The following is a 12,725-nucleotide window of genomic DNA, read 5'->3' as shown; positions in this document are numbered from 1 at the left end:
GCTGCTGAGACAGCTCTGGTGGGGACGACACCTGATCAGTGAGCCCCCTTTCCCCTCTTCCTGCAGCTGTTAACCAGGGCTCCGGGCTGGTCTGGCTAGAGAGGGGCATGATAAAGGAAGGCAGAGGTCCGAGATGGGGTCGGGGGGTTCCTGGGCTGGTGCGGGGTGGGGTGGGGGGAGTTAAGAGAGGGAGAGGGGAGGCCACGCCCGCAGGTCTCTGGTCTCTGAATCACCAGCCCTGACTTTTCCTCTAGACCCACTGTGAAAGGCTGAGAATGAAATTCCTTTTAAGTTATGCGGCTACCCCCCCAAAAGTATCAAAACCAGCCTCTGGATAGCAGTCTGCTTGGTTTCTTCAGTTCTAAAGGGGAGCTCTTCATCCTACCCCCTCTTGAATTGTTGAGAGGATTAGAGGAGATTAAGTTAGAAACCATCCAGGAAAGGTCCAGCTCGGTGTCTGCCAGATTTTTCAGAACTCAGGAGGGGGTCTTCCCCCCCTCTAACCGCCCCCCAACTTTGAGAGGGGCTCATGCTCTTGTAGTCGCGATGTCAACGTACTTTGGTCTTAAGATGCACCCACTGAACACACACTCTGTGCCAGCAGCTCAGCTTGACTCTTAGGCTAAGAGAAATAGAGCACCACTGTTCTTTGGAAGTTCACCCTGTAGCGGGAAAGAACTAATACATCTGAGAGTCTAGTGTGGCAGTGGAAGGGGAGAACCACGGGGCGCTTTGGGAGTGTTGGGGGGCGGCGGTGGCCTCCTGGGGGCGTCTCGCTGGGGAACTCACCTCTGATGTGACCTTTGAAGTAGGAGGGAGAGTGAAGTGTGTAAAGGAATGGAGAGGCTTCCTGTCTAGACAGCGGGAGTATCATGAGTGAATCCAATGGCATCACTGGATCTTAATGTGTAAGTGAGGGGAGGGCAGCAAGCCTGGGTTATGAGGGTCCTTGTGGACCATGCTTAGAAGCAGTGAGGAAAGAAGTCATCAAAAGATGTCACAGGGCCAGGCTTCTTGCTTCAACCATTCACACTGGTGAATGTGTGTAGAATTGTTTGGGAGAAACATCAGGACTGGATAAAAGGAAGCCACCAGCACGTGAGGAGAGTGGTCTGAACCAAGGGAAAGACGTTGCTCCTGGAGGGCGGGTGGACTCAACAACGGCATATTGAGATTGATTGATGGGGGATGGATGAAAGATGTAGCCATGGAGACAAGGAAAAAAGAAAGACATTCATATTTCTAGTTTGGATAAATGGGTTTAAACCAAAAGACATGATGAGTTTAAATGCAAGAATATTTTGAACCCTGAAAGGGAAAATATTAAAAAAAAAAAAGCAGATTTTGGAGTTATCTTGGGGCTCAGTGAGTTAAGGATCCAGTGTTGTCAAGGCAGTGGCTTGGGTCACTGCTGTGGCATGGGTTCGATCCCTAGCCAGGGAACTTTCGCATGCTGAAGGTACAGCCAAAAAAAAAAAGAGAGCAGATTTTAGTGATACCATTTGTTCTGTTTTGGACATGCTTACTTTGAGGTGACTGCCATATCCATGCAGAGATAGCCAGGAAGCAGTTACCTGTGTGGGCTGCTGCTCCTGGGAAGATGTAATGCAAGCCATCATCCTGCAGGGGGCAGTAGGTATAGACATGCTTAGGCATCCTGCAGGCTGCCCAGGGGTATCTTGTAGTGGAAGAGAGGAGGGCTCAAGGGAGAAGCGCCTAGGAAGCACATCTGCATTTAAGATCTAGGCAGATGGAGTACCTGGAAACAAAACCAACTAGTATCCATGAGGACGTTGGTTTCAATCTCTGGCCTTGCTCAGTGGGTTAAGGATCTGGCATTGTCATGAGCTGTGATGTAGGTCGCAGATATGGCTCAGATCCTGTGTTGCTATGGCTGTGATATAGGCTGGCAGCCGAAGCTCTGATTTGACCCCTAGCCTGGGAAACTCCGTATGCTGTAGGTGTGGCCCTACAAAAAAAAAAAAAAAAAAAGAGTTCCTGTCGTGGCGCAGTGGTTAACGAATCTGACTAGGAACCATGAGGTTGCGGGTTCGGTCCCTGCCCTTGCTCAGTGGGTTAACGATCCGGCGTTGCCGTGAGCTGTGGTGTAGGTTGCAGACACGGCTCGGATCCTGTGTTGCTGTGGCTCTGGCGTAGGCCGGTGGCTACAGCTCCGATTCGACCCCTAGCCTGGGAACCTCCATATGCCACGGGAGCGGCCCAAAGAAATAGCAAAAAGCCAAAAAAAAAAAAAGAAAGAAAGAAAGAAAAAAGAAAAGAAAAGAAAAGACCAGGGCAGAAGTGGATTCCATCAAGGGGAAATGGAAGAAATAGCTTTCAAGGAAGGGAACATCATAGAAGCCAGAGAGAGGCAAGAGTGGCGGCAGTGTGCAAGGCTGCAGGGAGCAGATGAGGGTCCGTTGGACTGAGAGGAACAGTGTTAAGCTGGTGGTTGTGCTGGCAACACTATATTTCACTGGGTTGAAAAATGGGAGGCGAGAAAACTGTAGATTTCCCCCAGAAGTTTAGATGAGAAGAGAGGGAGAGGGATGGCTCGCTATAGATAAGGAGTCCAGGGAAGGTATTTTAGAAGCCGGAGCCCTAGGCGGGTTGGTACCTGTAGAGACAGTGGGAGCTGGTGCAGAGGTGATGCTGGCGGTGCTGAGAGCATGGAGGTAGCTGGTGGGACAGGGCTGAGAGATGGGAAATGATGACATGCTGAGCTGGGAGGAAAGATGGGTTCCCTAAGGGTAGAGGCACGTCCTCTACGAGCCAACTGAGGCGCTTGTGAGTGGGATGAAGGGAAAGCAGAGAGAGGAAGGAAATTTCACCTGTGACCACCTTGTTTTTCTCAGTGAGGCAGGAGATGAGGTGAGAGAGGGCAGGGAGGGGGCTTGAGGGTGGTAGTGACGGTGGTGCGTACCCTCTGAGGAAAATGAAACAGAGAAAACGCTGACCCAAGCCTTAGCACCAGTGCCAGCTGCACTGCAAAAGAGAAACCATGACCAGCCTTGTTCTTGTGCAAAGAGTCCGCTTCTCTCTGTGCCTTTCCTTTCTCACTCTTCCTCGCCACAGCCGGGCGAGGCAGGTGTTCCTTATTTCCTCATTTTCTAGGGGAAGAAAATGAGGCTGGGGAAGGGGCCAGGTCAGAGGTGTAACACACAGAGGCAGGGTTCCCCCTGAGACAAGGCTTATTGCAAAGCACACCCTTGTCATCTCAGGGCCGGGGGCTGCACATCGCAGGACCACCCACTCCCGAGGCAGGCGGTGTTTCGTCTTTGGAGTCTATGAAGGTGGAGGGCAAGTGTGTGTGTGTGTGGGGGGGGGCGGTGAGATGGTGAGAGACGTGGAAGGTATGTCAGAGGCGTTCGGGGACAGATGCGAGGCTGGGGACGTCAGGGGATGTGGTGCAAAGACGGGATGCAGGGACGACACGGCCGTGGGAGCGGGTGGCTGAGACAGAGTGGAGGCCAAGGTCACAACCAGGTGTGAATGTTCTTCATGACCTTGGGGACTGGCCTGCCGAGCCAGGGATGAGAGGAGTGGAGGGCAAACCCATCGGGGGAGGCGGGGGGGGGGGCGGGGTGAGGCAAGCTTCGAGGGGGCGGGGCTTTCCAAGGTGATGGTTTAGAAGCCTCCCGGTGGCGGGGGCGTGGAGGAGAGTTTCACCCCCGCCTCGGGGGAGCGCTGTGTGTGGGAGGAAACAGCAGCCCCCTCTTGAGAGACTGCAGGGTGGCAGGGCCCCGGGGGAGACGTGGCTTCAGTTCAGGCCAGGACAGGGCGGCTCAGGGCTAGAAGAGAGCTTCCAAGGCACCGGGGCGGAGGGACTGATTTACACTCACACAGCTCGGCCGTTCCCTCTGGGAACGTCTGCTCGTGGCCATACCCCAGTGGAGCTCTGGAGTGCCATAAACTGGTTTAGTTGTAAAATCTTGGGCTTCAGGATTTAGGAATGCATGGCATGTCTGGAGCTCAAAATATATTTGCCTCCCTTCCTTTCCCCTCTTCTTTTCTTAGCCTCCGGGGCAAGGGTTACAGAGAAGGATTGGAAGGGAGGGGTCCTGGCTGGGGAATCCTGTCCTGGCTCTTGGAGGCATGGGTGATGCGTTATCACCTGCGTGGGAGCAGGTTGGCAGGGCGGGAGCCTTGTTCGACTTGCCAGTTCCGCGCAGGTCCTGCTTCCCTTCTTCTTCCCAGAGGGAGCCTTCGGTGAGTGGATCCCTCAGGGCTGTTGAGCCGCCTGTCCTCTCAAAGCGCAGCTCTGAGCCAGTGTGGCAGGGGCTCCGCCTCTGCTGCCCACATGGAAGCCCGGAGCCGGGCTCCCAGGAGGCGGCCGTGCCCACCCGGGATTGTGTTGTTGACCTTGGCCTCTCTGCTCAGCTGTCTGCTCACCTCCGGCCAGGCCAAGGTCTACAGTCGCTGCGAGCTGGCCAGACTGCTCCAGGATTTAGGCTTGGATGGATTCCGAGGATACAGCCTGGCTAACTGTGAGGACCCCACCTCCCTGGACGGCCTCAGGCTCCCTCTCCCCCTCCCTCCTTATCCCTCAAGCAGTGTGGCTCTGATGGCTTTCAGAGCCTCAGTTCCCCTTTGTAAAATAAGGATTCTCTTGGAGTTCCCATCGTGGCTCAGTGGTTAATGAATCTGACTGGGAACCATGAGGTTGCGGGTTCCGTCCCTGGCCTTGCTCAGTGGGTTGGGGATCCAGCGTTGCCATGGGCTGTGGTTTGGGTCACAGATGCGGCTCAGATCCCTTGTTGCTGTGGCTCTGGCATAGGCTGGTGGCTACAGCTTCGATTGGACCCCTAGCCTGGGAACCTCCCTGTGCCGCGGGAGCGGCCCCAGAAAAGGCAAAAAGACCAAAAAAAAAAAAAAAGGGATTCTATTTATTTACAGGCAGATCAGAATCACCCTTTACTTTCTCCCCCGCTGGGAAAGTTGAGAGCGGAAGGCAAAGGATCATTTTTGTACCCTAACCTGAGTCCAAATCCTGACCACCAGAATCAGACAGTCGCAACAAAGTTTAGGGCAAACCGAGCAAAGCGATGAGACCAAACTCTTCAGGCTGGAGGAAGGACAGCCTCACCTGGACTCATTTCTTCTCAAGTTCCAGCACCCTCTCTAGGTCTCACCAGTGCCTTCCTGGGCCTGTCTCTAAAGACGGAGCTCTTGTTCATTCATTCCACCGACATTTCTTGGGTCCTACTATGTGAGACAGCGGGAAGATTCCTGGCCCGGGGCCTCAGGAGGCCAGTGGTCCAGTCCTGCCTCTTGTTATTTGGTTGCTGTCTGACTTACCTGGAGGAAGTCACTCATCCTCCCCAACCCCGACCCCAGCTTTGATGGATTCATTTTTCAAGGAGGTGGGAGGGCATCTGCCCTGATGATGTGGAAGCAGGAGTCGAGGCTCGGAGATGCTGATATGTGATGTGTGGTGAGCTCTCTGGTCCGGGCTGGCTTTGACCATGGCTCGTCTGACCTGCAGGCCTGTGTCCCCACCCTCTGCAGGGGTCTGTCTGGCTTACTTCGCAAGTGGCTTCAACACAGCTGCTGTGGACCACGAAGCAGATGGAAGCACCAACAGTGGCATCTTCCAGATCAACAGCCGGAAGTGGTGCAGAAATCTCAACCCCAGTGTCCCCAACTTGTGCCAGATGTACTGCTCTGGTAGGCTGGGCTTGCATGTGCCTGGGGCTGGCTGGAGCCGGGCCCTCACCCATATTTGCTCCTCCTGCCTTTATGTCTGAGTGGGGACCCTCCACAGCCTGCCGGTTCCCCCAAGGAGAGTGGGGTGGGGTGATTGATGAGGGGTGGTCCTTCATGAATCTGATTTGAGGTCAGAGATGGGACCTTGACCTGAGAGCCATGGGCATGGATGCGGATGGCCCCCAGGGAGTGGGGAGTGACAGAGTGAGACCTGTGCTTCCACAGGGGTCAAGAGACAAGACTGGGTTTAGGATGTAGTGTGAGTGAGTGTGTGTGTGTGTGTGTGTGTGTGTGTAAGAGAGAGAGACATAGAGATAGACAGAAACAGACTTGGATGTCCAGCTCCATCTCCTGCTCCCTCATCGTGTTCCTCTGCCTCCTACCCCAGACTTGTTGAATCCTAACCTCAAGGATACTATTATCTGTGCCATGAAGATAGCTCAAGATCCCAAGGGGCTGGGGACCTGGTAAGTGATGCAGGCTGGGTCTCCCCAGGGCCACATGGCCAGGCCCACAGCCAGAAACTAACCTTATCCGAGTGTCCTCTTTCTCCCAAGCTCCCTTCCATGGCCTCACAATTTAATCCTCACGGAGCCAAGCCTGGTTCTTCCAAGGTTTTCCCATGTTGGGATGCCTGCCTACAGGTCTAGTAGACCAGGGTCTGGGACACCTTGTCTGTTTGTTTCTTAATGGTGGCATCTTTTTTATAAATAAACTTTTGTATAAACTCTCAAGATGTATCACCGATCAAAGAAGAGCTTCCCTGCTAGAAAACTGGATGGGCGTTCTGGAGCCTCACCCCATTAGCTTTCTCTTTTCCCACCTTGTTCCCATAAGATGGCCTTTGAAGCTATCCTCCCAGGCAAGGGAGTTGGATGAGCTTCTGTTGGGGGATTGGACTAAGATCTATGGAGCCCCTAAAGCAGTGGCCCTACAGCTTCCTGATCTCCTGTGATGAGAGTTGCCCTATGTGGAGTCTCCAGCCTCCCTTTACTCCTATATCTGGATGGGAGTCCAGCAGGAGACAGAATGTGGGGGAGGTAAAATCCTCCAGAACTAAGGGTAGATACAATAGTGACAGGGCTGGCAAGGTCATTTGGAGGGCCTCAAATGTCAGCCTAAGAGCAGAAGGAAGGAGACAGACCACAGGCAGGGGTTGGGGGGGGGGGGAGAGCAGAGGGGAGGGAAGGAGCTGAAAATGACTGTGAACATAGAGAAGGTCCAAGGTGGGCCTTGCCAGTGGCCACAGCCTGGGAGGTGTGTTGGTTTGAGGATAGTTGAAGCCCCCGGAACTGAATCTGGAACAAGGCAGCTTCAGCAGGACATAAGGCGCAGCCATAAAATCAGGAAGAGTGACTGCAGGCTGAGCTCAAGGCCTTGGAGACACCACCCTGGGATGGAGGAAACAGGTTCTTTTGAGTCAAATCAAAGAACAACTTTCTTTGGTGCTCTGGGAGTAAACCTGCGGCATGTACAACCTCTGAGAGGTGGCAGAGGCTAGTAGTGAGTAGTCCCAGAAGGCAGGCAGGGTGCTGTTTATTCCTTCCAAAGGCTCACACTGAGACTTCATCCATGCCAGGCTCTGTGCTGGGTGCTGGGCTTCACACTTGACTGAGACCCAGTTCTTTGCCCTCAAGGGTCTCAATCCGATGGAAGAGACAAACCAACCATTGATCCCTTTGACATTGACGTCATAGAGGACACTAGTTACCCAAGTTTGGAACCCCTGGGACCCCAGGACCCCAGGATCTTGCTCATCTTCCTCAAGATGCTCATGTCACAACAAAACAAGGCAACGGTCCTAAAAGAGCCTATAAACTGTAGTTACCAACAACTGAAAGACCCAGGTTGGTAGCCAAAGAGAACTGGGTGTAGGTGCATTTTGCAAGTAATTTTGCAACTCAGTCTCAGCTTCTCATTTGGAATATAGGGAACATGGTGTCTGCCCAAGCTAACTTACAGGGCTGCTGGGGGAGGGGGGCGTGGCAGATACATGTGTGCTGGATGTGACAGTGCTATGTAAACTGTAAAGGGCTGTGCACACCTATGGTGGCAGCAATGTCAGCAGAAGGAACATGGTGTAGGAAGAGAGCCTTGGACTGGGGTGCTGGACCCTAGGACTCCAGGTCTTTGCCTTGGACTTCTGGGTGTCCCTGAGCAAACTGACTGTGTATTTCCATTGGTAAACTAGGGAGGCTAGACAGGTAAGTTTTTAAGGGCCATGCTCTCTCTTTTTGCACTTTTTCCAGGGGGGTTCTTTGCTGTTAACACAGCTGGCTACCTCTCTTCCCCTCACCTCACTTCTGAATTAGAGCCCACGCCTCCTTCCTGTTTTTCTCTGAGCAAAGACTAAAGACCGCAGCTGATTTGGTCTCTCCTCTTTCCCCTCTTCCATTCTCAGGGAGGCCTGGAGGCACCACTGCCAGGGCAAGGACCTCACTGACTGGGTCGATGGCTGTGACTTATAGGATCCTCTCTGGGAGATGTGGGTTGGTTCTCGACCCAGGCCTGGGAAGGCAAGTCAGTGAATAAAATAGAGTTTAACGTAAGCGTGGTTCTCAGCTCTCACTGTGTTTCCAGGTGGTGTGCTGGAGCTGGAAGCATCTCAGGGTTTCCTCACTGTCCCCATGGGCTGGGGTTCAGCTGACCTCCCAAAAGCCTGGGGGTGGGGTGGGGTTTGTCTCCTGGAGGCCCGGGGGAGGGGGCGTGTCAGTGCCTCCATTGCCCATGCCTGTCCGAGTTTCCCAGAGGAACCTGTTGAATATATGATTGATGCATGCAAGATGCATCCTGAATGGATGGCAGGCGCTCAGCTGACCCTGGTAGAATCAGTGAATGAATGGGTCCTGATATGGTCTTGCAGTATGGATACAGTTCATTCAGTGGTGTGGGCTGAGCACTAGCTGTCAGGCCCCAGGCTTCCCTCTAGCTGGAACCACAGCCCCTCCTGAGCCCTCAAGGGGAGATCTCTACCTCTCAGGGGGACCACTCTGGCTGCTTCTCCTCTAAATCCTGCTCACCTTCCACGTGGCCACATCTTGGAACAATGGGATTTGGCACAATTTGTGGAAAGTTGGCTCAGTGGGGTTTCTCCTTTCTCCCGGCTGCCTGACCTTGGAAAAGTCACTCCGCCTCTGATGGGGACATTCCTCATAGGCAAGGGGAGCTAAACTAGGCCATCTTGCAATAGTATATAATTATATATAATATATACAATCTTATAGATATATATACGTTCCCTATATATTATATAGTATATAATTACATATTATATATTAATATTATATATGAATATTATATAGTATATAATTACAATAATATTAATAGTATATATTATTGTTTATATAAGACCATCTTGCAATATTATATAATTTTATATAAATATATATCATATATTTTATATAATGATATATATCATTATATATTATATAGTATATAATTACAATAATATTAATAGTATATATTATTGTTTATATAAGACCATCTTGCAATATTATATAATTTTATATAAATATATATATCATTATATATTCTATATAATGATATATATCATTATATATTACAATTATATAATATATAATGTATAATTATATAATATATACACAATTACATACAATATATAATGTATATTATATAGCAACTATTATATATAATATAAAAGGCCATCTTGCAATATTATACCAGTTATATATTATACCAATTATATAACCTAGTATGGGGCTTGGCACAGAGTCGGGGGGCCTCAAGAAACACTAACCTCTTGTCTGGTTTCCCTAAACTCTGGGGGTACCAAGATCCAGCCTACTGGTGGGCACCCGTCCGGCCTGTGCTGGTGACCAGGGCTTCCTTGGAGGTCTGCAGCAGTGTCCTCCTTACTGTTTGCTGAGAAGGAGGAAGAGGAGAGGAGAGGGTTCGGGAAGAAGGAGCAAAGGGGCAAGGGGGATGGCTTGGATAAAGTGGCAGGAATTTCTGTAGAAAGTGGGGAGAATTAAATGAAGTTTTGTCACTTTTTAAAGTCCAGGAGTTCCCACTGTGGCTCAGCATGTTAAGAACCTGACATAGCATCCGTGAGGATGCAGGTTCGATCCCTGGCCTCAGTCAGTGGGTTAAGGATCCAGTGTTGCCATGAGCTGTGGTGTAGCTTGCAGATGCGGCTCTGGCTGTGGCTCTGTTGCTGTGGCATAGGCTGGCAGCTACAGCTCCAATTTGACCCCCCCAGAAAAGTCCAAATCACCTCCAAAGACCTCCCTAGAAAAGTCCAAATCACCTCTTTCTTGGACTAGTTTGGCTCCAGGAGTCCAATTAGAAATGGGCTTTTTCTAAATGTTTCGTGCTAAGGGTGGGGTGAATACCCCAGAGGATAATTAACTTGCTAAGGTGGGGTAACTAGCTCTTTCTACCTGTAAGTACAGGTGAGGGGCCAGGGCTCCTGAGAGCTGAGGGAGCCTCTGCTCTGTGTTTCACTTGGACTGAGGTCCCTGTGTTCTGCCTGTGAGATCCTTACACTCAGCTGGATGTGGCTGGTTTTCCCCACTCTGGACACTAGCCTGAAGCTGCTAGCATGGGAAACTATGGCAAGTTGGCCTCATTCAATGGGATCCAGCACTCACTGGATGCCTCTATTGACAGCTGAGCATCAGCCTCTATTCTATGTGGCCAGGAATCCTTCTGATGCTTTGATGGCAGCCACTCTGGATGGAGTTGGCGTGTAGGGTGGGGCTTCATCACCTCTGATGTACCATGTGTCAGGCATCACCTCACCACTGCCCATGGTTGATCTCATTCCCCCTCAGAGCATCCTCAGCAGGTGGAGTTGGTCATCTCCCTTTTTTAGAAGGAAACTGAGCCCCCGACAAGTTCTAGAACTTGCCCAAGGTGAATACACTTGGTGGGGCTGGATTTCGGATGGGGCTGTCAGGTTGCAAAGGCTGTGCTTTGTCTGCAGCATCTCCCAGCTGCCATAACTGGACTAGCCCTTGAACTCTCAGCTGGACCCTGGGGGTGGGACGGCTCAGTGGATGGAGGGCAGTGGAGAGATGGCCCACTTCTATCCAGCATATATCTGTCCTTTCCCAGACACTCCATGTTCTCCTCTGCCTCCAAACCTTTGCTCAGATATCTCCTCTGCAAACCTGCCTCCCCGGCAACTTCTACCCACCTCTCAGGGCTTCAGCCAGAATCTGCTCGGTTCCAGCCAGGGAGAGAGCCCAGTGCCTCTTCTCCAAGGAGTGCCTGGTGCCTGGTGCACTTCTGCTGTATGTCGTCTCTCTGCTCAGGTTCTTTTTTTTTTTTTTTTTCTTTTTACAGTCACATTTTCAGCATGTGGAAGTTCCCGGGTCAGGGGTCGAATTAGAGCTGTAGCTGAGGCCTGCGCCACAGTCCATGGCAGTATGGGATCCAAGCTGCATCTGTGATCTTTGCTGCATTTTGTGGCAATACTGGATCCTTAACCCACTAAGTGAAGCCAGGGATTGAACTTGCATCCTCATAGGGACAACATCTGGTCCTTAACGCTGAGCCACAATGGGAACTCCTCTGCTCAGGTTCTTTGTGTGTGTGTGTCTGAGGCCCAGCTCTGCCTGCCTAGACTCTGATCACCCCCGCCCTGAGGTTGCATCTTCGTGACATATGAACCCCCAGTGGGTAGCACAGTGCCTGGCACGTGGTGGGCACACAGAAAATGCTCCTGGAGTGAGGAAGTCCAGACAGAGACCACTGCCCACCCCCACCGCCCCCGGTGCTGGGAAGTCTTCCAGATGTTTCCTCTCTTTTTTTTTTCCTCATTCTTTTTCAGATTCTTTTCCCATAAAGGGTATCACAGAATATTGGAGAGTGTTCCCGGCATCTTCCAGCTGTTTCTTGTCTCTCCTCCCTGTAAGGCATTTTGAGTCTAGGATGCTTCGGTGCTCACTGTTCACTTTCTCTTGGGCCTCTTTTAACGTGGATGAAATTCTTTTTGAAAAGAAGCCACAAAGTCTGAATTACACTAAAGATAAATGGCCCATGATGGTGCTAAGTTAGCCACACGAGCCACTTCCTTCAGAAGCACAGGTGGAGAACAGCTTTAAGGAGGCAAATCGCCCATCCCGAGGCATCGCTCGCAGCCATTATCACTTTTTTTTTTTTTTAAGACAATAAGCACCATTACAATCTTGCTCAGAAGCAAATGAAATGTCAATATGGGTGTGTGTCCAGGAGCTCCACTCTAGCCAGAGAACGAGTGTGTGCATTTCCTGCATGAGGTGGATGCCATGGTCACATTCCCAAGGAAACAGGCCATGGGGATGTTTGCAAAGCGATACTGCAGTGGCTTCCTACGTATGCAGGTCCCCTTGGCCCTCATAATTTCCATGAGCATCAAATAATCTGATGAAGTCACATCCCCAAGGTTCTCTGTTCATACTCATTTTCTGCTCATTCATTCATTTTTACCATTGGTAAGGACTTGCTAGCGCAGAAGCTGTAGCAGGTACCAAAGGTTTATTTGTCTTTTTACAGCCACACCTGCAGCATATATAAATTCCCAGGCTAGGGGGTGAATCTGAGCTGCAGCTGCCAGCCTATGCCACAGCCACAGCAACACAGGATCCGAGAGGCACATCCGTGACCTTTGCTGCAGCTCACGGCAATGCCGGATCCTTAATCCACTGAATGAGGCCAGGGATCGAACGCACATCCTTGTGGGTACCAGTCAGGTTCTTAACCCGCTAAACCACAATGGGAACTCCAGGTGCCAAAGGTTTAAACAATTATGGGAGAAAAAACTTGAAAGTTGGCCAAATGCTAGCCTTTTCCCCTCCTGTAAATTGAAAAAAAGAATATCCTTTAGGGGAAGAAATAGTGGTTGCTCTTTGTGGTACCCTTGTGTTCTTTCAGAGAGTTTAGCTCTGAGTTCCCTGTTAGGGAGAAGCAAGGAATTTGTCTCTGTGGGGTGTGTACTGCCAGCCCTGGTCCTTCCACAGCCAGGGCAGGACCCTGCCCCCCCTGCGCCCCCCCCCCACACAGGACAGGCTTCTTGG

At 51.2% G+C, this 12,725-nt stretch overlaps 1 protein-coding gene across 1 annotated transcript in view; it reads left to right on the top strand.

The window, feature by feature from the left end:
* Positions 1-8,255, top strand: part of SPACA3 (sperm acrosome associated 3) — a 40,434-nt gene extending 32,179 nt beyond the window's left edge. The window contains exons 4-7 of the mRNA XM_047757938.1: positions 4,198-4,487; positions 5,509-5,667; positions 6,095-6,173; positions 8,108-8,255. Of these exons, the coding sequence (XP_047613894.1) occupies positions 4,301-4,487; positions 5,509-5,667; positions 6,095-6,173; positions 8,108-8,174 (492 nt within the window). The 5' untranslated portion in view covers positions 4,198-4,300 and the 3' untranslated portion in view covers positions 8,175-8,255. The remainder of the gene's footprint in view (positions 1-4,197; positions 4,488-5,508; positions 5,668-6,094; positions 6,174-8,107) is intronic.
* The last annotated feature ends 4,470 nt before the right edge of the window (positions 8,256-12,725 follow it).

Source organism: Phacochoerus africanus, chromosome 14, assembly GCF_016906955.1.
Source record: "Phacochoerus africanus isolate WHEZ1 chromosome 14, ROS_Pafr_v1, whole genome shotgun sequence".
NCBI classification, from domain to species: domain Eukaryota; kingdom Metazoa; phylum Chordata; class Mammalia; order Artiodactyla; family Suidae; genus Phacochoerus; species Phacochoerus africanus.
The sequence above is the reverse complement of the archived record's forward strand: the minus strand, read 5'-3'. Positions and strand labels throughout refer to the sequence as shown.